The sequence below is a fragment of the Epinephelus fuscoguttatus genome, linkage group LG9, assembly GCF_011397635.1.
Source record: "Epinephelus fuscoguttatus linkage group LG9, E.fuscoguttatus.final_Chr_v1".
NCBI classification, from domain to species: domain Eukaryota; kingdom Metazoa; phylum Chordata; class Actinopteri; order Perciformes; family Serranidae; genus Epinephelus; species Epinephelus fuscoguttatus.
Genome location: NC_064760.1, coordinates 23071390 through 23098807, shown reverse-complemented (window position 1 = coordinate 23098807; position 27418 = coordinate 23071390). Strand labels below are relative to the sequence as shown.

The window sequence follows — 27418 nt, the reverse complement described above, 5'->3', positions numbered from 1 at the left end:
ACTAATCCAGAATTAATATAATCCCAGTGAGCATTTTTTTTTTAAGGTTGTATAAGCTTGTGCTCTTCATATGTATAGAACATTTTTGTGTGAGGTAAAGCAGACAAGCAAAAGGGGTGAGTTTGGAGTATAAGCTGCACCCCATTCAGGTTCCTGCTGAGGCTAGCAAACAGACACCCAGATGGAGAGATAAAGTAAAAAAAAAAAAAAACATTGTGTTTGCAGGCAGAGAGAGATGAAGAGAGGGAGGGCTGTGTGTCCTGTTTTGTTTTGGTGGAGGATTGACTCAGAGAGCAAATGCATGTCAGAGAGCGGGAATGAGTGTTTTTTTTTTTTTTAATTGTTCTGCCTGAGGTATTTTTACTGTTTTCCACAGCATGATAGGTTTTGTGGGTCTGTTTTGCACCACACTCTCTCTATAACGGAGGTTTCACATAGCAGGGATAAAGGAAACTTTATTGTATTTGGCGTCACAATAACCATGTGATCAGGCCTTGTGATATCCCATCTGCAGATAAAAGAACAACCCGAGGAGTTATTAGATTCAGGTAATAATTGAAGTAGATGTGAAAAGCGCCCTGAGCCTGTGTTATGTTTCTAAGAGAAGGCGTACAGACTAGGCTGAATGTCCAAGTTATACAAGCATCTTGATCACAGATTCCTCCATGGGTAGACAGAAACAATCTCTAGTCAGTCAGCCTATTTCCATCTCCGCAGCCCAGTTATGAGTAACACAGTAATGTGAAGAGTCACTGTTTTTATTAACTTAACATAATCATCTTAGGGTTTCTGCATATCTATAAGAGCTGTCCATAATAAGCTTAACATATTCATGACTGCTGCCAGATTAAACTTATTATAGCTTTCAGAGGTGGCCTCTGCTATTCAGCAGGGGCCACAGGATCAAATGAGGAATATATCTAGCTACCTTTCGTCTATACAGCATTTATTTTAAGCACATAGATAGAAAACATTGGATGCTTTTGCATTTATTTCTGAAGCCACTCACCAAACTGACCTATTTTCCACAATGTAACCCCAAGCCCCCAGTCTGGAGTGCTTGCGGTGATGTAAAACTTTCACATGAAGGTAATTAGGCTTCCCAGGCATGAGTCACCACTGTTAGTCTGAAAAAATCTGAGCCCGATGTTCCATGGTGCATCCCCAAAAAACTTAATTCATAACATGAACATAACAAGACAACAACCTCATGTGTAGAGTGAAGTTTTTGTGGAGAGCGTTTCAACCTATAAGAAGGATTTTTCTCTGTTTCTGACCCAATGTGTATAATATGCGGTGTTTAATGGAAATGCTGTTGTTAAATGTTCCATTAGACAGTTCAAATGCTTTGCTCCACAAGTACACTACACTGTCCCTGTCTAGGACCATAATATAAGTTCTTTTATGTAGCCACAGCACAAGTAGAATGACTCAGCAATGAGACATATAGAGCTGTATAAGCATTACAGTGCAGTTCCAGTGGCCTGAATTGCACATAAACAATGTGGTGTTCAATAAAGTCATCTTATTATTGTGAACCATTTTCCACACAAACTGTAATGATTTCCATCCCTGCTTTGTCTCGTTTCTCTTCATTAACTGTAGAGATTTTTATCCTTGTTTTAACAAATCGTTGAAGAGACATGCCCCCTCAGTATTCAAAACATGTACATTCGTCCCCCTCAATAAATAATAAATAATCAAAGACATTTCATCCATAAACGATTGCAGAAAATGCACATATTTGTGACTAAAAATTAACCAGATGGTAGGAAATTTAGTGTCTGATGGTCAAAGTTTCCTGTTGGAGGACTCCCAAACCCACATTTCATGTCTCCTTCCCAATGTCGAAACAAAACCTACACCTTTAACCCTACCGATGTTGAAGTTCACTTTACTTGTCAAGTGGACTGCTACTGTCTGCTGTAGGGATGTTTCCTGAGGCTCTGGAGTGGATATTTAGGAGGCAGAGAAATTACTGTCCAATAAAAAACACTACTGAGTTGCATTGTGAGAGATCCAGCATCTCTGGAGCTTGAACCACACTAGAGTCTCTTGTGAGTCCGCCAACTTTATGTAAGTGCTATACTAAATTGCTGGAGAACCCCTTTAAGACAAAACACAGCACACTCCAAACAGAGCATTAGCCCAGACCTGAAGGGTTGTGACCAAAGGCTACTACACACAACTGTTCCAATTCTCCATCTTTCCTTTCACTTAATTTTCCTTTTTCTCTGCTTCGTCTTTTCCACACAAGCCTCAAAATAGCCACAGATCAATACACAGAGGGCTGGCAGCTGAAGAAGGGACATAAGCCACAGGAAGGAGTTGAGTTTTCCCCCACTTAAAAAGTGTGTAGGAAGTGCCAGTGATTTGAGCATTTCGTCAGAGTTTATAATAACAGGCTCAAATAAAAGATGGTTCATGTTCTAAGGCGATTAGTCAGTGGCACCAACGTTACGAGAGTTGGATTAACGTTCTGTCTGAGAATTTCCCCAGAGTGAAATCTGTAGCTGATTGTATGGCAACATGTTGTCTCTTCTTATATCACTGCCATAACATAAACAAGCTGGTAGGATGTTTGCACAATACATAGTGTGTGACTAGAAGGAATTTGACCAGCTGGCTGACGTCCATCCAGCGTTACATCCCATTTCCCTGCAGAGAGAAACTTCAAAGGTCAGAATGAGCTACAGGGCTGAGTTTGTGATGGAAATACTCATCTTCACTGCAGTCAATGTCCGTTCTCACGTAACCCTTCTGGGTTGCCATGGTTACTGACCATACCTCTCCTCCTCCTCAGGTCTCTCTTCCTGTGAGAATCATTGGTAATGCCGGGGGAGACCGTAGGTGGGGCCTGCTGCCTGCACTGTATACACGGGGACCTCTTACCTCGACACAGAAGGAGACGAAAAGGGGGCTGAGTGCATTTGTTGTGTCATGCAGCAGCTTTTAATGAGTGCAACTAACACAGAAGGCTTGCCAGATGTAAGATAAGACAAGATGACGGGGAAGTCTCCATCACTTGAGCCCAAGAATAAGTCATGACCACCCTGAGGGGACACAGGATAAGAAAACAAGCAGACCAAAGAAAAAAGAGCAGCTTGTTTCAATTTTCAAGTCATGACCACATGGTAAAAACCTGCAAGTGTCGATTGTGACCATTTGAGGCAGGGGCAATGTGGCCCCAAACAAATCTGCTTGGAGATTTGCATAATCAAAAGATTTGGACTCATAACAAGCTCATTATGACAAATATCTTGTTTGAGCTGCTTTGCCTAATTTCATTGGGAATTGCATCTGTGAGTGCATGTGTGTCTAAGCCTGTTTAAAAGATAGATTGCCTAATATAGTTTGAAGGTGTGCATGTGAAAGACCAAACCCAGTAATAAGGGTCATGCTTATCCTCTCAACTGGATTGCATTAATCTACTAATCGAGAGACATTTGCATAACTGCTTCAATGCAGCTGCAGTTAAGCAATTACTGCCCCCATTTCCTTCTTTTCCCACAGTGTGGTATCTACTCTCATTCCCAGACTAGAACTTTAATCTCACTCCTTCCCCCGAGTCCTGTTGCTATTTTCTCTTTGTAAGTCGTTTAATTGTCTGATCTGCTTCCCTTTTTGCCTCCCCCCTCTTCTGAACATTAATGTTTTCCTTTTCTTGTCTGTTTTCCTGTGCACCTTATAGCAGGGTGCATTGTACATGTATGTGAGCAAAATGCTATACCTCTGAGTATTGTGAAACCTAAACCCTTATGTTTGGGCACAATGAACATATTGTTGTCACAAAGTAAACCTGGCTGAAAATAATAAACCCAAGCAGGGTTTCACAATTTTGTACCCGCTTGTTTTGCAGATTAAATAATTCTAACTACATTTGGCTGTGAGCACATCACTGTGGAGATTGGATTGTGTGATTAACCATGGTTGTTGGACAAACAATAAATCCTAAAGAAAACCAAATTACATCGATGTTAGGTTTCAGCACCTGAAACTTTTGAGAGCAATTTAATTTATTAAATGATATACTATATTCTGAAAATACTGTATTTCCAAGGCCGACATGGCTTTAAGGTCGTGGTACTGCCTTTTTTTAAAATCCAAACCCAATAAATATAAAAACTAAACACTGTCAACGATAATCAAGTCCTAATATCCTCAAACAAGATGATAATGAAGTCCCAATGTCCTAAAATGGGACGACAATAAAGACCCAATGTCCTAACACATGACGATTTAAGCCCCAATGTCTTTCTGAGTTAACAGTGTCTGAGCTTGTTACTTTTGCTAAAATAGGTCAAAACTGTTGCCATATAAAACTGCAAACATCATTAATCATAAATAAACAAGTGTCAACTACAAAACGTGATCAGGTTTTGTACCATGTCCTCTTTTGCGTTAAGATTGGCTGTAGACTGACTTGTTAGAGACGGCTGCCACGAGAACAACAGGTCTAAGTTAAGTAGAATGACGAATAAGGTCAAGTGAACCCAAAATGTGATGTCCTCATATGAGGACACATGTTCTCATGAGGATAGGAATACACAAGAGAGATTAAATGCACAATCATAGCATACATGTGGAAGTTAAAAGGGAGAAAGAAGAGGAAAAAGAATGAAAATAAAAAATTAAAAGCCAGTAAGAGTACATAGGCAGGATAATTTATATATTTTAATGTAATTTTAAAGATTATAAAACATTGAAGGGAGATAGCTTGTTGTTTGTAAATGAAAACAAGATGTCGTCTACTGCCATCTCCTGGTAGAAAACCTTTACTACGTTGTTTCAAACTGAAAAAAAAAACCCCAACTCGAACAACGATAATGAAACAGAGAATACGTTTAAAAAGCTTCAAGCTCAATTATAGAAACATATTTTTACATTTTAACACATTTAATCTTGTATTATATATTCAATTAAATGTAACAACTGTCCAGCAACTTTATCTGAATTTCGACGGTTGATTGCTCTCGACTAGCAGAAAGTATTTGCGCTTCCTATCTTTACAGCCAATCAAATCACGTTTTAAAAAAATGAGTGCTCCTCTTCGTCCAATCACAACACACAGAACACGAAGTGGGCGTGGTCACCGAGCAGAGCAGCTGGCAGACTTTCCTGTACATTGTGTGTGTTTGAGTTTGACCACAGAGGGACAGCGGACAGGCTGATTTGTACAAAGGCGAAAGGGAAGAATGAGTTGGGACACTGAGTAACAAAGCAACTGAGATATTTCTCGAGGTCTTTTCACCCGCAGGATTTAAAATAAACCGATGTGCTCGTGGTAAAGGTGAGCGAACGGTTGTGATATGTTAGCATTAGCAACAAAACCATTGGTTATTTTAGCTACCTGCTACATGTATGACTGTCAGCTGTATGGCGGTTACATAAAGCCTCTGGCGCTGTACATACACTGTGGAAAACATTTATAAACAGCAGCCAAATTAGGAGAAGTATCAGGAGTAATTGCATGTCTACTCCACGGGTTAAATTAGTTACATAGGAGCTTCTGTTTGTTGGCTAATGGCGGGGGGTGGGGGCCTAAATGCAACAGGACACATGATGTTTCCAGTCAGGACACTTAAAGGATGTCACCTTCTCAATATAGCTGCTCAGGGCTCACTCGATAACGTCCAAAATAGGCTGCAGACCACATGACAAAATGCTTTACAGAGCTTCAGCAAACACAACATAGATTTGCAGTGAAGATATCAACAGTTGGTTTAAAGGGAATTTGCTTGTTTGATCAGCACAGGTCAATGCTTAGCTATGAGGTGGCAGATAAGTCTAATGCTGTCAGTTGTTGGGTTGAATGAAAATATGCTGGCACATGTTTGAGAGCCACAGGTGTCTGTTGGTACTGTGTGAAAGCTGAGGTTGTAACATGTGCATTTGTAAAGATAATCTTTACAGTAAGTCATGTTTTCTTGTAGCTTCTTGGTGTTTGTTTTTTGCAGCAATACAGTAGTGCTTTGATTTAGTCATATTATTTCACCAACTTATAGCCTTTGGTGTGGAGGGGATTCAGTGATTTGTTTTGGTGCTGCAGTGAGAGTGGAGGGGGCATGTTAAAATAAAAAGAAGAGGTGTCCTCTAACAACAGCTGTTACTCTACCACAGGTGTCAGCACAGATACTGTTCCTTCCTGCTCCCTCATACCCTCTCCCTGTCAGCTGTTTAGCCTTGAACATTGGCTTCCTCTGCTGCTATAAACACGCTACCCCTGCTAATTTCCCTCCTGGGATTAATTAAGTATTCTGAATTCTGAATTCTATGACACTCACAAACATCAGTGTGATTGTGATTAAACCCTTGGGTTTTCTTCTTGACTGATTTGTTGTCCTTTTTCAGCCATGGAGCCGTCAATGACTGGCAGCTCAGCTGCCCCAAAACCCAGCCCCTCACCTCCCTCCACCCTGAGGCCAGGCCTTTCCTCTTCCATCTTATCCTCTACCACAACCGCACCAACCACAGACCGCCCTAAGCCTAAACTCACCATGCCGACGCCTCCAACTACACCCTCATCTTCACCCTCCACTGCCTCCCAGCGGACTTCTCCTGGTCTTTCTTCCCGTTCTTCCTCCCTGTCCACGCCGCCTTCCTCCCCCCTGCGCCAGCCCATCAGAAGCCCCTCTCAGGTGGGCAGATCTCAGCTTAATGCAGCCTCTACGGAGACTCCCCTGACTGGATCTATAGCTGCTGGAGCTGCCGCCATTTCTCCACAGCCTCCTCCCACACCTGAACCAGGTCAGAATCAAACTCTGAGCTTTGACCTTACTACACTTTTAATCTCTAAACCTTTACAGTTTTCCACTTTCCTTTTCCCTACCAATCAGTGCAGGCAACACTCCCAGTTTACTGTGTGTACTGCAGTGTCTCCATGACAACCATAGTCATTTACCACAACATGTAAAGCAGCCTCTCCCACTCTGCTGACTTGAGGAAAAAAACCTGTCTCGCCCCTGTCTTTTCAGACCATTTCACTTCCCACTAACCAAATCCTGCATTAGAAGTTGACATAGTAGGAGATCTGTCAGCTGCACTGGGAGTATCACATCTTAATTTGTTGCATGGCTCTGCAGTGACATCTAGATATGTAAATATGGAGTATTACTGGAACATGTGAAATCCAACACCGCAGTCATTTAATTTGGACCACAGTTGGACTCACACTCAGTCCTGTCCCCTGAAAAATACACACCCTGTACCATGTGCCAAGCTGTGTAGATAATCATCATGTAGCGAAAGGAAAAATTAGAGACAGATTGCATCAGTGTAAGCATGTGCGTTACATCAGGTAAGTGAGCAGCTGCTGTTATTTTAGGGCACTGGTGGAGGCTCACGGTATGAGCAGCAGCATTGATGGGCATCTGATAAAAGTTACTGGATCCCATTCAATTTCCTTTTGCTTCCAGCAGGCACAGACAAACCACCACTACACTCCTCAGTATCACTTACAGCTCGTAGGCGTTTTGAATCTTGGAAAGTGTTTCCACATTTGTTGCCGCCCCCATCTTTTTCCTACAAGTATATGTGACACAATAAATGTGACACCTTACTTTACAGAATGTAGACACATTTTCCATGTGAGCTCTAGCTCGAGTGAGGCAGTAGCAGAACTCATCAGCCAAAAGATGATGAGAATTAAAGCAGCAGGTTTCAGAGGGACATTCTTATCAGGACAGGAGCTGTTTCTGGAAGGATCTGACTCACGCTGACACTTTGGGATCACTCATGCCGCCAACTGGCACATGGAACTGGACTGTTGCCAGATGCTAGTATTTTTAAGCCAAAGATAAGTAAAAAAAAATGTTATTATACTTTGAATAATCACCTGAAGAAAAATTAATTTATTTTTTAATTAAAGCGGCAGTCTTAAATTTCGGGCTATAGGCATGAAAAACAAATGGTTCAGTTAAAGTTAAAGCTTCCCCACATTCATATAATTTTTGTCAGTTGTGGACATGAACTTGAAATGGAAACAGCTTGGTCAGCAGTTTCAGTTACCAGGACGCTCTGCTTTCACTGCACCGTGTCATGATTGGACAGCTGGAAGGAAGACGTTTGCGTGTGTGTGTGTGTGTGTGTGTTGTGGGTGCTTGGTTTGTGTAGTATTTCTATTTCATCTTGTCTTGATGTTGTTATTGAAAGTTGCTATACAAATACACTTGCCCTGTCAAAAACAGTTGCAACTGGGACCAAAAACATCAAACAAATATAAAACTTTTTCCCACAAGAAGAAATAATTATTAAATAACTGTCCCTTTGTGTCAAGCACTTATTTACAGAAGACACACTTTACTTAAACATTAACAGCCAAAAATTTTACACAGTAAGGAAATTTGTTAGACACTGTTTCATTAAGAATCTGTGGTATTGTGTAGCTTTTGTTAGAGTAATACTTTACCCTCCAAACAGGGCTGGGCATTATGAGGATATTATATTGTTATCGAGATATGAGACTATATATCCTCTTAGATCTTGGATCTCGTATCGTGATTCGGCATAAATTGTATTTTTTCTGTCATTTTGAAGGTTGTATTACAGTAAAGTGACATAAGACATGTGTGTCTTCAGTGTCACATGTGTGTCTTCAGTATTAAAAAGTTAAAGTCAGATTTGTTAAAGTCACACAATAACAAACAAACTCCCAATCGAGGCATTGGTAGACCAGTGCTAGTGTCAGTGGAGTCTGGCTTTGAAGACAGCATAGATAACATTTCACATTCTGTTCAGTTTCCAGTCAGAAAATGCTGTCTGTTTGGGAAGTACTGAGGACGTGAGTGGATAAATGAGACTATGTTTTTAGATTCTTTGTTCACTGTGGAAGCAAGAAAAACAAAGTTTTCTTCAAGAATTAAGTGTAACACAGCATGTGTAACTGATATACTGTAGAAATGATCACCTGGTGGGTGAAGTATTCCTTTAAAGACCAAAGAAGTCTACTGTAGAGTGTGTAGTAAATGATATTCTGTTTCTCTCAGAAGAGCCAGAAGAGGAGGTCAGTCTCGAAGACTTGGAGGAGAGAGCAAAGTCAGGAGATGCAAAAGCACAAACTAAGGTCAGTGTCAATGAACATATTGCAAATGCTTTTGACTTTAATGACCATATGGTGGGCATGGAACAGATAAGACAAGTAAGGACAAGCGTTATTTTAGAGGGACATATTGATGGGAAGGACAGGTCGTGAGTTGACTAAGTCACGGTAATGCTTGCCACGCAAGTCTAAGAGTCTCTGAATGTATGTCCAGATGGGGCGTTACTTCCTGGCACTGGCAGAAGAAAGAGACGAGGAGCTGAACAATTGCACAGCGGTCACTTGGCTCATCCAGGCTGCTAAACAAGGCCGCAGGGATGCTGTCAAAACACTGCAGCAGTGCTTAGCCTCCAGGAAAGGTACCAGTATATCCCACAGCGAAGTAGCATTACTGGTTTAGACTTCACTCCAAGTGATGCTGAGAATACCTGTCCATCATCAGTGTGCGTGTGCGTGTTTCAGGGATCACCCTGGAGAACTTTGAGGAGGTGAAGAAGCTGTGTACAGAGACGCGCTTTGAGAGAGGAGTCAGGAAAGCAGCTCTTCTGATGTACTGGAAGTTGAACCCGCAGAGGAAGAAGTCGGTGGCTGTCTCCGAGATGCTGGAGAACGTTGAACATGTCCACACAGAGCCGGGTACGAGAGGGCTGTATTGTATTTAAACACACTGACACTGTACATTTTTATGTTGCTCGGTAAAAGTAATGTATGATTATATAGCTGTATACTCAACATGCTGCGGATTGCTTTGAAGAATCTAAAAAGTACAGATGAATTGCATGTTCTTGTATTGTCTCTCCTTCATTTGCAGGTAAACCAGTGTCCCGAGGTCCATTAAACAGCTCTGCCAAGAAACAGAGGAGAGTCCTGGAGACTATGGTCACCAATGAGGGTAGGTGTGGTTATAAATATGGACCTGACTTGTAAAAAAAGTGTTAACTAATACAATCTTCTATGTGCAATTTGTAATGTATTCCTCTTGCCTAAAATAAGTCAAAGGAGTAAATGCATTATTTGTATTTATTCAACTCCTGTGTCTTCTCTACATCTTTGTAGCCAGGTGCCAAGTGGGTCTCGACGACTTTGTTGAGATGACTAAGAAGTACGCTCAGGGTGTTGCACCTTCACCAGTCATGGCTGCGGCAGGAGGTGATGACGACGACGACGAAGATGATGTAGTGGTGAAAAATCCAGACGAATTGCCTTTACACCAAAAGGTAGGAAGCTCTCAGACATTCAAAATATGAACCAATGTTAGCAACAGAACGTGAAGAAGAAACAGTGTTGATGTTATTTCTACGTATGCTTGTATGTAGAAGTAGAAATCAGATTTTGGGACCTTGTCGATGTTCTGACCCGACTCCTGTGTGTCGTTCCCCCAGCTGCTCAAGTTCCCTCTGTACGCCTTACTTGAGATCAAAGAGCACCTTATCGACTGGGCGTCACGGGCCGGCATGCAGTGGCTCAGCGCACTGATCCCCACGCACCACGTCAACGCACTCATCTTCTTCTTCATCATCTCCAACCTCACGATCGAGTTCTTCATCTTCCTCATCCCTCTGCTGGTTTTCTACCTCTCATTTTTCTCCATGGTCATCTGCACGCTGCGGGTGTTTCAGGTTAGTAACTTTTCCTATACAAAAATTAACATTTTGGATAGAGCTTAGTCGAGTTGTTTCTCATTAAAACTTTAAATTATTATTTGTGTACTAGAGTATAGATGTCTCTCCTTGAGAAGATACAAGTAAATAGAAGTTAATTATCATCTTTTTCTACAGAATTCAAAAGCATGGGAAAACTTTCGGGCACTGACAGACCTGTTGACTCACTTTGAACCCGGTCTGGATCTGGAGCAGGCTGAGACTAACTTTGGATGGACGCACCTGGAGCCTTACCTGTAAGAACATCTCTGTTGACATGAATCTATGTGAACAAAGTATTAATTTGATAATCATTACTTTGAATTTTATTGTTTGCTCGGGTTTGTTTGCAAATGTTAAGTTTGGTTTTGTTCAGGTTTTACTAGTTTGACGAAATTTCCATCTAGCATCGTCTTGTAGATACAATTATGCAGATTTTTTTTATTATTTTAATGTCACTGCAGTTAAAGCTACAGTAGGTAACTTCTGTTAAAAAAAAACCAAACAACCTTTTTGTCATACTTGCGCAAACTGTCACTATATCCTTACTAGGGATGGGTCACGATTTTCGAATTTTGAATAGTCGTTTTATTTTTGAAAAATTGATTTTTTTAATGCGACTATTACGATTTGCCGTCTTATTTTCCCCCCTTTATTTGACTTGCAATTCAGCTCCTAACCACATGAGGGCAGTCTAGGATTGCTACAGCAGTGTGAGATGGGCTACCAGCTAGTTCGATGCTCTTCTACACACAGGAGAAACATGCAGAGACTACTACTCTGCGAGGAATGTCCACAGTCATTCGGGCTTTCATAGTCGAGCGCACTTCCGCGTTGTAGTTTCCTGTAAAGATGTCCATGAAAAATCCCCGTGATGTGAAAAATACATGCCGAGCAGTCACCGGTGTGCGCGCACAGGGCTTGCGGTCGTCTGCTTTGAGTCCGCGCATACCTCTGCGTAGTCCGTTCCGCCCGAGTATGTTTGGGCCTTTAAAGATGAATGGATCTCTGTGTGCGTCATCTGGTTTGTCCACCTAAGTTTTAATAATTTTGGGCATTTCAACCAAAAATAAATTGGTCTGGAACCCTAAAAGTTTGCTCCCAGCTGAAAAACAAAAAAACTGGCAGATTTTTCTTGACCTGAAGTGCGAACCATTCTACAGATTGGAAAGAGAGGATGGAGTCTTGCATGAAATGGCATTCTATGCCTTCTTATCATTAGTAGTTGGTCCGTGCTTGTTTTTTGGATTAAATCAAAGATCTGCAACTGATAACAGCTCGCAGGTGATCAAAGCAATCTGCCATCTTGCTACTACTGTTTACTTCTGTTGTGCATTATGCAACGTCCTCCAATAATGACGCATCCTTCATTAAAATGGTTCCGCTCACAACTGGTGGAGACACAGTGTGGTTCGCTAGATAGAACAAAGATTCCAAGAGTCCTTAACGTAACCAGTTTAAGAACCAGATCTAACTTGGTGGAAAATCAGGTATAAGTGCTCCTAGTGGTGTTTGCAAGAGTTCACTGCAACTGAATGAAATCAGCCAATCGCAGCCAGGAGTCTCTAACACAGCATCACTCACTGCTCGAGCACATGCTGCGCTGCTACATTCTCCATCCGTATCTCCACCACGCGAATTCAAGAGGAGTCATGCAAACACATCGTTGTCCAGTTGCATTTTTTTTTTATATTGTAGACAAGAAAATGTACACGGTATGATAATTGTCAACTTTTATATCATGGTATACCTTGAAACCGGTATATCCGTGTCATTTGAAGCACAAGGAGGAGAAAGAGGAACATGATCATCTCACAGATTATCTGTCTCATGTACTACTGACAGGACGCAGTGACAGTTTCAGCAAATATGACTAAAACTTATTTTTATAAAGGTTATGCTATGTAACTTTAAGAAGCAAGCTGCAAGTCTACCTTTTTAACCTGACCCATGATAACAACAAATAGTAAGAGCATACTAAGTAGATGAAATGGTATAAAGGTGAAGTATTATTCTCAAAATAAACAGTAAATTTAAGAGAAAGAAATCAAGATGACACATTTTATGGAACTAAAAATGCTTCTGGAGCTAAATGAACATGTCCTGTCTTTCTCTGTTCCAGGTACTTCCTGCTCTCTGTGATCTTTGTGGTTTTCTCTTTCCCTGTTGCTGATAAATCCTGGATCCCCTGCTCAGAGTTGGCTGCTATCGCTCTCTTCTTCACCGTCACCGCCTTCCTGAGCCTTCACGCCTCTGCTCAGCTCTTCGCTCGTAAAGCCCTCCTCACAGAAGTCCTCTCTGGAGCCTGCTCCCTCACTCACCTCCTGCCAGACTCCTTCCCTTGGTTCCTCAGGGCCTTTGGGATGACGTTCATCACTGTGCCTCTAGGGGACATAGTGCTGTTTAACCTGGGGGTGCCGTGTCTGCTGTACGGACACCTTGTCTATCTGCTGTTCCGTATGGCCCAGCTGAAAGGCTTCAAGGGCACCTACCTGTGCCTGGTGCCCTACCTGGTTTGCTTTACTTGGTGTGAGCTCAGCTTGGTGTTCCTTAATAACGCCACTGCAATAGGACTCATCCGGACTTCCGTTGGCTACTTCCTCTTCCTGTTTGCCCTTCCTATACTCTCACTGGGCCTGGCCGCAATGCTCATCATCCAGTTAGTGCAGTGGTTTCTCGCCCTGGAGGTGACCAAGATGGTGGTCACACTGACAATTTGTTTTGTGCCAGTGGTGTTGAGGCTTTGGACTCGCTTCAGCCTCAACCCCATCGCGGTTTTTCGGTCTCTGTCACACAGCAGCATCGTGAAGCTCATCCTGGTGTGGCTCAGTGCAGTGGTGCTCTTCTGCTGGATGTACGTGTACAGGTCTGAAGGTATGAAGGTGTATAACTCCACTCTGACGTGGCCTGAGTACAGCAGCCTCTGCGGGCCTCTAGCGTGGAAAGAGGCCAACATGGCCCAAACTCAGATCCTCTGCTCTCATCTCGAAGGACATCGTGTCACCTGGACTGGACGCTTCAAATACGTCCGTGTGACTGACATTGAGAACGGGCCACAGTCGGTTATCAACTTGCTGCCTTTGTTTGTGGGGAACTGGATGCGGTGTCTGTATGGTGAGCCATATCCTTTGTGTGAGGAAGCGGCAAATGTCACAGCTGAGCCCCAGCCTCTGCCTGCCCCAGCTCCGCCTCCAGAGGATCCTCTCTGTAAACTTAAAAAACTGGCCAAGCACGAATGTCACATCAAACGTTTTGATCGATACAAATTTGAAGTCACCATGGGCATGCCGCTGGAGAGGAAGACCAAGAACGGGACGATCGTAGAGGACGAAGATGCCACCAAGGACATAGTTCTGCGAGCCAGTAACGAGTTCAAGTCTGTGCTTTTGTACTTAAAGACAGGAAGCCTGGTGGAGTTCAGCACCATACTGGAGGGCCGTTTAGGCTCCAAATGGCCCGTGTTTGAGCTGAAAGCCATTCACTGCATGTCGTGCGGTGATGCCCCCCTGCCCAGCCGCAGGCAGTACAAGATTGAACACGACTGGAGGCGCGCGGCTCGGAGCGCTCTGCAGTTCGGGTTTGACTTCTTCTTCAACCCCTTCCTGACCGCTCAGCTAGAGCAGCACTCAGAGACCGAAACAGAGACTGTGACTCAGGAGGTGGCGTAGAGATCTGACAAACACACCTTTGGGAGAAATAAGATGTATGATAATACTAGTGAAGAACATTAATGATTGTACATCACACCTTCTTAACACTGCAAGAGGTCGGATCCTCAGACACTTTGTGGTATCAGACCTGTTGTAAATCTAAACTTGAGCGAGTGTGTGTTTGCATTCTCATAGCTTTTGAGCCAAAATATGTGAGAACATGTAATATAATGAAATTAAATATTCAAAGGGGAGAAACACAGACTAATAGGGTTTTTAGAATATGTAATTTACTGCCTAACACTAAAGTACGAAAAGCACGGTGTAAACTTTCTCAGCTCTGGTCAGATGTGCATTTCAGCCAATTTAAGCTGCATTTGTGCTCAGCAGTTTTTTAAAGGAATATTTCACCCTCAAATAACTGTGTCACCTAGAATTCATGAAGACAGTGAACGTTGTTAATAAATTGAGGTCATAGGAGGCCACAAATTCAAAATAGCACATGGTGAGTTATTGATATACAAATGGTCATTTTGTGGGTGAAGCATTCTTTTAATGCATTGCAGGGATGCACGATAATATTGCTACGTCATCGGTATCGGCCAATATCGACTTTAAAATTAACTATCAGGATCGGCCAACATGCTTTCTCTAATTTTGCACAATGAATGAATATTACATACATTGAAAAGTATTGTATTTCATGTCCCCATCAGAGTATGCATGCATAATATGATGTTAATTTCACAACAGAAGAGACTTGATGATCACTGAAATTAGGTGGGAGAAAAGTGGATATATTGATAACGGTATTGGTTGTTACATATCGGCGTATCAGATCTGAGCAAAATATCCAATATCGTGCATCCCTAAATCATTGTGATTTTTTTTTTTTGTTGTACAAACACTGTGTGCTGAACTCATTTTTATGCTTATCATTGTAGCCAAAATCATCAGTATTTACATTTTACAGTTTCCCTTTTGAACTGTACTCTGATTGTTTGTGGCCTCCAAACTACGAAAGAGAAAGTTTCTTTTATTTTCACACAAAAGTTTGTATTGCTGATGATGAGCAGTGAGGGTTTCCTTTGCTGTCAGGCTTAAATCATGTAACAGACAGAACGCGCAGTATGTCATGATTTTAAAATGGTTGCTAGTGGAAATTTAAGTGCCTTAATCTAAACATAACTTAGGAGAATAGACTAAGTCACGTCTTTAATTCTGTACCTTTTAAAAAGCTCAGCTGCATCTGTGCGTGATCTGTGACAGAGCAGGTATCCAACTTTATCTCTGCCTTCTCCTCCCTCGTTCGTCTGCCTCTCTGCTGTGCAGAGATTTAATATATTGAATATTTGCAGTCCCTGTGTGATGATGCGTTTGAAGTTAGGATGTCACTACTGTTTTCTGTACTGTGACCCATAAACATAATGAAATCATGTGCTTGTTGCTGATTTTATTCAACATTAACTGCATTCATTCATTCATTTTTCATAACTGCTTATCCTGTTAGGGACCTTGAGTGTGCTGGAGCCTATCCCAGTTGATACTGGGCGAGAGGCGGGGTACACCCTGGACAGGTCAGCAGACTATCACAGGGCTGACACATAGAGACAGACAACAATTCACACTCACATTCACAACTATGGAGAATTTAAGGTAAAAATGATCTGATTTCAGCTTCTTATGTGAGTTATTCCTGTCTTAACTCCTGTATGGCAGTAAACTGAATAAGTTCGGGTTGTGGACAAAACAAAACATTTGAGGACATCATCTTGGGCTTTTGGAAACACTGATCAACGTTTTTGACCACTTCCTGACCTTTATAGACCAATCAGAGTTGGAAGCAGTGAAAGAAATAGTTAGATGCAGCCCTAAGCTGAAGTTAAGTGGACCTTTTTCACAACATTTAAACACACCAAACAGAGGTGTAACCACTTCCACTACTAACTTCTGCACTACATCTCAATACTTGCCAAACAGAGGTATCATTAAAATTGCTATGATAAACATTTTTAACAAAACAATGTGACATGGGATGCTAACGAACCAACGGAATTATAACTTGCATCCGAGGCTCCCCTCAGCGTTACGAAACATTATATTGAGTTTTAGTTCATTGTTTAGCTGTTCTGCCTGTGTCACACTGAACAGCAGGCACAGTTATCAACTGAGCTACCAGGTGAACACGGGAGCATTTAGCAGTTAGAGTCATATTTGTCCTTCAGGAGTTAGTATACCATAAACACAACTTAAAGTCAGGGCAAGTGTACTTACATAGCAAATTTCAGCAACAAAGCAACTCAAAGTGCCTTACATAGACCATCAAAAACATGAAAAAAAGAGCAAAAGAAACATCATAAAATGACATTAAAACAATTCAAAACAACCAAGAGGTTAAGAGGATAGAAAAAAAACAGGCTAAAATAGAATAATATGTTTAGTTTTGACTCTGGGAAAACAAAGCAAACATGTCCCAGAGGACAGAAGATCAGAAATGTATTTTGGCTCTAAATTATTCAGTACTTCATAAACCAACAGTGGTATTTTAAAATCAATTCCCCGATAGACGGGAAACCAATGTAAAGATCTCAGGAGCAGTGTGATCAACTTTCTTGGGCTTAGCGAGGACTCAAGCAAAAAAAAGAGACTGAATATTAGACTTACAGTCACCAGGTATACAGAAACATGACTCCATATGAATGATACTGTTTACTCTGTAACTGCTGGATGTGTAAACAAGTTTGCAATATTAACTTATAAGGCGATAACATGTATGTCATTGCTGTGTTCAACTTGTTACTGCTGCTTCAAGGTGGCCAAGAGAACAGTCACTGCAGTTTTAATGTGATTGGTTCCACCTGTGTTTTTCCTGCCAGGACAAGTCAAAATGTCTGTTGTGAAAAAGAAGTCTATGAATGAGATTTAATAGCAAGATTACATTTTTGAATAAAGATTTACTTAGAGCCTAGTTCACTTTCAGTATAGCAGGACAGGATAACTTTTATGTCTTAACTGGAGTTCACGCTATGCGCAGGAAGTGTAAGCTGACACTAGGTGGCGCCTCAGACTACATACCTTCGCCTGTACCACAGACTGTAATGACGAGCCCGAATAGGTCCATATAAATTGAAGCTATAAAGTGTGCACATTTCCATAATGGCACTGGCAATTACTATCAGTCTCATATAATTACATGGCAATAAAAATCACAGATGTACGCTCATTGGATGCAATTTCGTTGAAATCTTTATTCAGAAAAAAAACATATTAACATTATTTATAACTGTCCATTTGACAATTTTGTCATCAACATACATTAACACAAAAATATGTGAATCAACATTAGTTTGGTCAGGACATGGTGGAGTGAAAACTGACAGGAAAAGAAAAGGATAAATAAAAGAATAAACTGTTCTCTAAAAAATAAAAGCTTCTGCACATCAGCAAAGTAATCAAGTGAGGAAGGCTGAGGAGATTAGAGTACCATCTCTCTGCTGTAGCTTTGGAGGCGGTCATCGAGGCGGATGATCGCGTCTGCAGTCCGTTTAAGGATGTTTAAAAAAACAAAACCTCATACATGTCAAAAACAGAGTTGATATATACAGACACCATTTAGGCCCTTTGATTTTTTTTCTTTTTTCTTTTAGAGAACAACATTAATGAAAACATTCCCCATTCTTCTTGGTTCTCAGTTTCAGTCGAGGAGAAACTGATTCTTGGACGGCTTCATTCAAAATGTACATGTAAGTGTATGAACCGAACACTGGTAAACATGCTTCAGTGTCCGAAGACACAAATAAAGGTAGGAGATCTCAGTCGTCTATGGTTACTCGTGCTGCACGGGGCCCCGGGGCCCCTGAAGCCTTTGTACAGCTGGGTCTAAATGGTTAAGAAGGCAGCCAAGTCAGTCAGTCAATTTATAAACACCTAGGCTAAATTGGTTTTACATGCAGCATCTTTTTGCTTGATTGTTGAAATTATTTCATTTTTTAAGTTTATTTTTTTTTTTGCTTGATTTGAGTTGTATTGAACGGCAAAGTAGCACACGATGTAGCCTCGGACCAGAAGCAGAATCCACAATCAGAGAAGGGCCGAAGATGACATTAATGACTGAAACACACTGTGTGGAGCAGATATGAGTGTGTGTCCTCACATTAGGCCGTGGTGTAACTTCTGCTTCTGTCTGCAGGACTGTCAATGTTTGACCTCACTGACTGAACACGGTCCAGTTGAGCTCAGAGGCGTCTGGGTGCACTTGGGTTGAGGGGAAGGGTCTCGAATTCATCCTTGCACATCACACGTTACCACTTTAAATCGTCATCATAATTACCATCATTAACATCATTTAACAAGAAGTTACGAAAACAGAGGAAGGGAGGGGTTCAGCTGATCGGAAAAATCAGCCAGTTACGTAAATGCCCCATTTTCATCAGTGCCGCTGGTTGACAACCACGAAGGGTTTTCGTTACACAAAACAGTGGGCAAGGGATAAGAATAGGCTTTGTTCGAGCACACAAATACAGACAGGAGAGGAGGAGGAGGAGGTGGAGAAAGCAAAAGAGCCTGAAGAACAAAAAAAAAAAGAAAAAAAAAAAGACAAATATGTAAACATCTCTCCAGTCCGGGGGAGGGGGGGGGGGGTTATCCCTCTCAGAAGCTGAGCTGTAGCAATCAACACACCATCAAGCACAATCCAGAGCTTAACAATCAAGAAATCCACAGTTTGGACAATTTTGCAATCCATAATCCATTGCGTAATCCAGCCTGTTCCCTTTCTAGCCCTTTCTAGGTCCTTTCAGTTCTGGGAGGCTGGGTGGGGAGGAGGTGAGGGAGTGTGTCAAAGAGTAGACCTAAATGTGTGTGTGTTTTCTGACTGTGTAGGTGTGTGTTAGGCATATTCCTGTGTGTGCATGTCCGTAAATGTGTACATTCTGGCATAGCTGTGTGTTCAGGTGTAAACTCGTTTGTATCCGCTGCTGACATCCCTTCATTAATGCATCTCAGAGTTGAGTTTGTCCTGGAAGATGTACAGGTTGTTGGTGGCGGCGATGGCAATGATGTTCTCAGTCGGGTGCCAGGCTGTGTGGAGGATCTTCTTGGTGAAATCCAGGCTGTCCACGCTGATGTCGTCCTTCCGGCGTTTTCCTCCGGCAGCGCAGACTCTTCGCGGCTTCAGGACGGCACGGGGTTTGCTGCTCTCTCGCGATGCCTCCAGGGTCACGTCACGTTTGGTGTTGCGGTCGAACATGCGAAAGAAGTTGTTGTAGGCTCCAGTCATGATGACACTGAGGAGAGAAATGATCAGTTACTACAGTCTGAAGGGTTTCATTCTCTTTTCTCTTTGAGTATTAATCTGGTGAGGACTGTAATCGACTATATTAACTTCCCAAACTACCTTAACCCTTAACTAGCTCGCTAAATGTAAAGGGTCATTTCCTCCAAATTACGAAGGGATGGGATGCATGGTAGGGATGCATGATAATATCGGCACGTCATTGGACTCGGCTGATGTTGGCCTCAAAATTGAAATTGAAAAAAATAAAACACTGAAAAGTATTGTATTTCATGTCTCCGTCTACTGGTGGGCCATCACGGTAAGAGTATGCATGTATAACATGATGCTAATTCCACTACAGAAGAGACAAAATTTAGGTGGGAAAAAATTGGATATATCGATATATATATATATATATATATATATATATATATATATATATATATATATATATTATAGTTGTTATATATCAGCATATCAGATATTAGCGAAAAACCCAATATCATGCATCCCAGCAGTTTTACTTGAGTAAGATTTTAAATGCAGGACTTCACTTGGGTTAGGTTACTTAATTTGTACCCATAGATAGATTTGTTTTGGAGTAGACAAGGCAGCCACACATTTTACAACACAGAAAATAGCCAGACATGAATAAAGTACATGATAAAAGTACTTATAATGGAGTATTTGAACACTGTGGTACTTCTACGTACGTAAAGATCTGAGTATTTCTCTTAACACTTAGTACTGAAACACAGAAACACATCCAGACACTTCACGTACCTGTCTGAGCCGTTCCAGGCACACTCAAACTTGTCGAAGATGCAGTCGTTTTCGTAAAGGGAACACAACTTGCTGCGGAGGTAATCGTGAACCTGGAAGAACATACGCACACGCACACACACACACACACACACACACACAGAAATTATTAAAAATGAGTCCAGCACACAGCTGCTTCAATCCCAGGTATTGACTCTCTGTGTACACTATAAATAGAGGAGAGCAGAAGACTCACACACACGCACACGCACACACACACACACACACACACACACACACACACAGACAAAACACATTAAACGTGTAACACAAACCTCCCTGAAGGCAACTCTAATGAGACACAACACCAGCCCTGAGCAATACGAGGGCCAGGAGTACATTTTAATCTAAACTCCTTTTCCATATCAGTAAACCCATTAACATCCAAACCCACCAAGGGCATGATAATACAGACACACATGTGAGAACACACACACACACACACACACACACACACACACACACACACACACACGTATTCACTGACTAATAACTCTTTTCCCCTGTGCTTTCATTGCACCTGCCTGTGTCAGCAGTGTGATGCAAGGGGTTGAAATCTACACCTTCCTGCAGCCGCTGCGCTCTGCATTAGGCCCCCTATTTTCACATTCTGCATAAAGTCAGCAGTCAACAGTCACTTCGCAATCAATAAATGGTCAAGCTGAGGTCGGCTCACGGTTGTACATCAAACCAGGTGACATTTTTGTTTTCCCCTATGGGTCTCTCAGCCCGGGGTGAAATGATACAGTGTCAGCTGAAGTTGAATATATATCGTCTCTTTTTCCCAGTGTGCATGATCTCTGATTTAGAGCACAGCGCCTCCTCCCTCATGGATCTGTACATATTTGTCATGTTCCAGGAGGAGTAAGAGTGTAAGTTTACCAGAGTCAGAGCCCTGAAATCCCTTCTCTCCCCTCAGTTTACTCCACTCAGCCTCTGCCAACCCTCTTTCTCATCCTCTCACTTACAAACTCTCCTTCTATTCTTCCCTCCTCATCTCATCACACCATCCTCACACTCCTCCCCAAGCCCTCACCTCTCTCTCCCCCCCTTCCTCCCTCTCTGTGCTGCATTGCAGATCTAGGTGTCGGGGACTGTGTAAGGTATCCCTCCTTCCCGTTTCGCTTTATGAGTGGAGGCTCGGCGGACTATAAATAGCTCCAGTGCGTCTTGGCCTCCCACTCCTGGCGGCCTCACAGGCCCTCACACGTCAGGCAGACACACACATGTTCACCCACACGCCCGCGGCAGGAATACTAAACACACTCTGAAAGAAGGAGTTGATAAATACTTCTACTGCACATATTTGCATAAACAGAGGCTGGTGCGGCTGATTGTAAACACTTAGAAGTGACACACGAGATAAATTGTGTGCAGATGTGAGAAAGATAGCACGCAAAAATAGAAAAAAAAATCAGCTTTATAGTTAGTTTTGTGTGTGTACATTGTGTACAGCACGTCAAGCAATATCGTTCGTGCTTGTCTCACACATGTATTAATCTGCCAAATACACACAATCTGATGCATCTACAGATTATAGTACAAAAAACTTAGGCTTCAGCAACGGTTTCTGGTGATTCTGCACTCACGGGAAAAAGTACATTCTCTGGCTCGTAATCAATCCAATTATCCTTAAAAGGTTTTGAAAAAATCTAATCATCAGCAAGTTCTGTGACTCTGAGAGACAACCATCTTCCCATGATTCATTTCTGTCTCTTATTATTCATATTTCCAGGATGACAAAGCCCTCTTTCAGTAAAAGGACAGTTAGTCACCCAGCAGTCACAAACACTTGTGTTTTAAGTGAACATTTATTACAAACGACTCTCATTTGATCTGCAACAAAAAGCTCTACTTAAAGAATCTGAACATCAACACTGACCTGGACTGTGCCTGAAAACTAAATCCTGCATGTAACAAACATCTGAACTTTGCTGTATGGCATTCAGACAAGCTGGAGGGTGACAAATTAAAGAAAAGGCCAGTGTACATGGGCAACTTCACAAAAGGATTGCTCGTCTTTTGCGGCTGCTACATCTGCACAAATAATACCAAAAGAAACTGTAATTCTTAAAGCAACTGCAAATGGTGAAATGTGACCTTAACTGCACTGTCAGGCAAATAGCAACTCTGAGCTCCTGTGCTATTTAAATTAGGTAATATGCAAAACAGACCCCTTTCTCTGCAAATGAACCTCACTACAAAAACAATCCAGTTCAGAAAAATCTCTGTTCATAGCCTCATGAAGCTCTGTCAAAAGTTCAGTCAGGAAGATAATACTTTTCATGCTCAGGTTGTCAGTTTTCCTTCTCACCCTGCCGTTCACTCCTTGCACGCATGCTCACTCACTATCTCTAGGTGTCATTGGCCGCCTGTCAATTTAGTCATCAGCTGTTTTCAGCTGATTCACTATCCACCAATGGCACAGCGACACACACTCTGTCAGCCTGTCATCTCACTACTCCTCATTATAAATATAGTAGTAGTTCTTTCCTGCTGCAGCCGTGCATGCCCTCCACCTGTCCCTCACCATCGCCAGTGTGTTTGCACTGTAACACCATTAGTGCAATATCTTTTGTGAAGTGGGCGTTGAGACGAGGCAGACAGCGGTTGCAAGTGATGTGCAATTCATGGTGCTACCAGTGGCCATTCAGTGGCCACAATCCATTCTTTGTGAACTGTTGGGCCAACACAAGCCAGAAGAACAGCTTCAAAGCTGTCTGAGATAGATTATCAAGTGTCTCTTATCCAAGCCATGAATTCAGGTTTTCTTAGAATTTCCTCCTACTAATCTGTAACTTTATCTGTTACACATGAAAATATATATTAAAAAAAAATTAACACAAACGTAGGGTTAATTTATGACAGCAGGTGTTGGAGATGTGAGAGGTTTGTGGGACTGCTCTGTGGTAAGACTTTTATGGGAAAAATTGCTGAACTATATGACAGATGATCTGGGGATTTGTATTCCAAAGTGCCCTATAGTTTAGGTTTAATGTGTGACATCTCTAATACACCTCACAGAATCAAATACAGCCAAATATAATATGTTCCGGCCTTGTGTCAATGATAAGGCTTGTCTGTAGTAAATGATTTTCATAACATGGTGTTTTTTTTATTGAAGACTCAAAGGAATATAAATCAAACTGGTGGTTATACATTTTAAGAATGGCTTTTATGTGTTCATGTAAATTAACTCTTCAGATTTACTTTAATCAATCTAATCTAATAAATAACATAACAAATGAGGACATATACAACAACATATCCATAATGTAAAATATAATTTTCAAGAGAGAGAAAAGAAACTTACTTCTATTCTTAGTTACTTATTTCCCAGCATGTGGATGCATATGTTTGTTTGTTGTCCTTCAGTAATTTTATGTAATTGAGATTTATGTATTTAATAAATGAATAAAATAATGTAAAGAAAATTAAACATATGCAGGACTTTGTGGCAGCAGCATGTGTTTTGGCACAAGAGTGTCATCAGCAGAGTAATAATGAGAATGTTGGGTGATAGAGGCTGTTAGTAATGATTGAATGTTATCAGTCAGCTGATGAAGCAGGAACAAAACAGTGGAGTGACTCAACAGACGAGAGGATTCAGTGACAATATGTTAATGCTCCCTCCACAACTGATCGGATCACCTTTCCCCAGAGTCAATGTGCTGCTTGCCAGAGGGAATCTCACCGCAGCAGCCAAACCAGAGAGAAAATATTCATTCTCATGTTTTTTGTATTTCAACCTCGTAATTTGCACATGTGGTTGGTCACACACCTGGTATGTCTCCAGGGGCTTGCTCTCCATGTTGAGGTCCCAGACTTTGGCAGTCAGGTAGTCTCTGGTGAGCAGGTAGCGACCGCTGTGGCTGAACTTGACATCGGACACAGAGGAGATGATCTCGGAGAAGAAGGAGCGGGCGCTGGGGTCCTCGGGCTCCTCAAACACTGGAGATGGTGGGAGAGAGGGAGAGGAGGGTGAGTGCTGAAGCCAGGCAAAAACAGTGTGTCACATGATGATACTATGTGTGTCTCTATCTCATGGGCGTAGATAAAAAGATGTCTCAGATGAGTCTATATGCTGACAGTAATCTATAAGGCAGACAGACCATACAGGTGACTTCTGTATGTTCATGGTGTTGCTGTCTAAATTGCTCTGTGTCTTAATATCAGAACATCTCAAACAGAACAATCACGTCTTCTACAAAGACAGAAACCTGGTAAATACAGGTATTTCTCACTGAATGTAACAAACAAAAATGAAATCCCTTGCTGCCTGTGGAGGTGCTCCACTGAATACAATTTGCAGTGTTCGCTGCGCTCGTGACTCATACTGGTCAGAACTCATGGGAAACTGGCCATTTCAACTTCGAAGTACACAAAAACAAAAAGGAAAAGAACATTAGGAAACAATAAATCTGAAGCATATGAGGAAAATTTGCCATGAATTGAATTGTTGTCCCTTCAGGACAGCAGATTTATGGGTAAACTAACCCTGCTCTACATTAATGGACCAGGAGTGGAAAGAAACATTATCAGATGGTAAAAAATGATCCTAAGGAGACATATTGTGCACCTGAACTGAAAGGAAATCACTTATTACAGGTTGGGTTTTAGATAATTTACTTTCTATTGGATGAGCATACCTGAGGTTTTTCAGGTTGAGTTCATTAACATTACAAAATGAATAAACAGTGTTAAGTATCAAATCACCACCACAGATGATAGTCCCCGATTTGATCTACATAACCATGCATACATAAAGCAAACTAATAATGATAGTCCACTCTGATGGATTAAGTATCTTAAGCAAGTCTCTGCAAGTTGATTTTCATGAGCTAAATGAAAAGTCAGGAGATCCCCAAAGTGGTTAAAATTTGTCATGCAGGGGCATGACAAATGAAGTAGCACTCCTCAGCCAATCTACTGGCATTTGCTCTCTCCATTTAATAGTGTTTGAGATATTTCAGTCTGGGCAAAAGTGGCGGACTGACCGATCAACTGACACTGCCTCCTGGAGCAATGCTGCTAGCATGCCTAAAAACATCATCTCTATAAACAGATATCCGCATGACTGTGCAGAATCTGTAGGAAATGGTATAAGATCTTGGTATCGGAAGCATTCTGGTTTCTGTTTAGTCTGAGTAGTAGTGACCAATCACGTTTGGGCGGCAGGTAAACAGTAGGTAAACAGTCAGTGTGGAGAGCAAAAGAGGCAAAAAGCACTGGCCAAAATGCAAATGCGAACCCATCGGCTAATGTCTGACGACAGTTTAACTTTCCTTTGTATTCATATGGAGATATCTGTTGCTGAAATGACCAGCACATGGAAGAGGATGTCTTGGCCCAGATATCCACTGGCTACATTGGAACCCTCAAAATATTCACCATTGCCCCAACAGGCTTATCAAAGTCTGACCCAATTGGGTTCCAAGATTGCTACAAACATGAACTGTATATTTTGAAACACATGACTGCCTGAAAGGTTGGACCTTCATCTGAAAACTTATTCATAGGCTAAAACGCGCAAAAGTACCACTATCAGACATTTTGGCCTTTTAAGGCTCCTTAAGGAGATGGGGTATATTTAAAAACATAATGTGTATGTTTCGAGCTCTCAGCATGTTTACTCACATTTGGAGTGTTTGTCGCAGAGCGCTGCTTCTCTCATGTCACAGAGGCGCAGGGTGCCTTTGCTGCTGCTATAGACAAACAGGTTACAGTGGTGGGGGTGAAACTCAGCCGCCGTGATCACCTCTGTCAGATCCTCCATGTTGGCTGGCTTGATGTCCACAATGTCTGAGAAGAAGCATTGCTCAGGAAAACAACATAAGAGAGTCCACTTCTCAGGGCCTGCAGTGTAGGCTATAAACCCTGCCCCGATCATGATAGGGGTTAAACGGGGGTAAGTTTTTCCCCAGAAATGATAAGTTTGGTTTTAATTAGTTATGTGATGAAATAAAAAGGGGGGTTGACGTCAGAATGGTTGGTGCTGCTAGCAACTGGGTCGGACATTGGGAACTTGATAAAGTGAGATCACCTTAGCACAGACTCTGGCTCCGAATGACTTAACCAGCACAAGATGGCAGCAGCTGTATCCAGCGTATTTTGGCTTCATGTACAGTAGGAGGATGTGCAGACGCACTGTCCATCGTTATATATAGTCATTGGTTTTTACCAGGTCCCCAAAAACGCAGCTCAGCTTTGCTTCCAATTTTCCGCAGTGGCTTCACACGGTACTGATACGTAAAAATCCCCTGCAACTCCAAAAACATTTTTGCCATAAATCCCCATTGAAAGGACACCTCAAACTGCAAACAAGGCAAATCATGAATCTTTCTATTGTTATTTTTCTCCTTGTGTCGAGAAAAACGATTTAAAAATTTGTGATGTCATCACAATTTAAATTTTATGAGCTAAGCAGGAATTTGTGGGCAGAGCCAGCGTGCGAAACACTACCGCAAATGTTAACACAGAAGCTGAGAACCTTTTTGGTGTATGTGCCAGCAACTCCATAGGACTGAATAGGCGCCATATTTGGGTCCGGTATCAAGGCATTATTATACATCTCTGGTTTTTACCTGCTGAAGTCAACCTGTATGTACGTATTCATTCATTCATCCTTTTATCAGTTCTATTCACTAACTGACCAAATGAAAAACTAATTATATTGTGTTTGAATTCATGTAAAAAACACACACACAAGTGTATGTAAATGTATACGTAACCCTCACACTGTAAATAATTTACAGAAGAAATAAAGCAAACCAATTTAAATATATCTTGGGGGGATTATTGGGAGAAAAGTAATTCCATATTCAGATAAATTATAATATTATAAATCCTGTCTGGGTCATGGATGTGACTGTACTGTGTCCTATTGAGCTGGATTAGAACTCAGAGCGGGGCTGAAATATTTATGCAGCCTTTGAATTATTCATTAAGCTACATTTTCACTCCTCAAGAATAATATTCCCCTCCCCCAACACTG

At 41.7% G+C, this 27418-nt stretch overlaps 2 protein-coding genes across 4 annotated transcripts in view; one reads left to right on the top strand and one right to left on the bottom strand.

Annotated features, from left to right (window-relative positions):
• The first annotated feature begins 5119 nt into the window (after positions 1–5119).
• Positions 5120–15763, top strand: wfs1b (Wolfram syndrome 1b (wolframin)). 3 transcript variants are annotated; one of them, XM_049586162.1, is made up of 10 exons: positions 5120–5290; positions 6352–6747; positions 8985–9061; positions 9252–9396; positions 9500–9673; positions 9849–9929; positions 10094–10254; positions 10420–10656; positions 10816–10934; positions 12800–15763. In XM_049586162.1, the coding sequence occupies exons 2-10, from the start codon at positions 6354–6356 to the stop codon at positions 14343–14345; spliced, it is 2934 nt and encodes a 977-aa protein (XP_049442119.1). In that variant the 5' UTR covers positions 5120–5290; positions 6352–6353; the 3' UTR covers positions 14346–15763. The 3 variants fall into 3 exon arrangements, with proteins under 3 accessions (XP_049442119.1, XP_049442118.1, XP_049442117.1); XM_049586161.1 differs by lacking the exon at positions 5120–5290 and adding an exon at positions 5753–5912 and having other exon boundaries at positions 8988–9061; XM_049586160.1 differs by lacking the exon at positions 5120–5290 and adding an exon at positions 5754–5912.
• A 1969-nt stretch (positions 15764–17732) lies between these two features.
• LOC125894847 (serine/threonine-protein phosphatase 2A 55 kDa regulatory subunit B gamma isoform) overlaps positions 17733–27418 on the bottom strand; it is a 29065-nt gene continuing 19379 nt past the window's right edge. Inside the window, exons 7-10 of the mRNA XM_049586489.1 lie at positions 26062–26226; positions 24206–24375; positions 20386–20477; positions 17733–19612 (exon numbers count right to left, since the gene is read on the bottom strand). Of these exons, the coding sequence (XP_049442446.1) occupies positions 19318–19612; positions 20386–20477; positions 24206–24375; positions 26062–26226 (722 nt within the window). The 3' untranslated portion in view covers positions 17733–19317. The remainder of the gene's footprint in view (positions 19613–20385; positions 20478–24205; positions 24376–26061; positions 26227–27418) is intronic.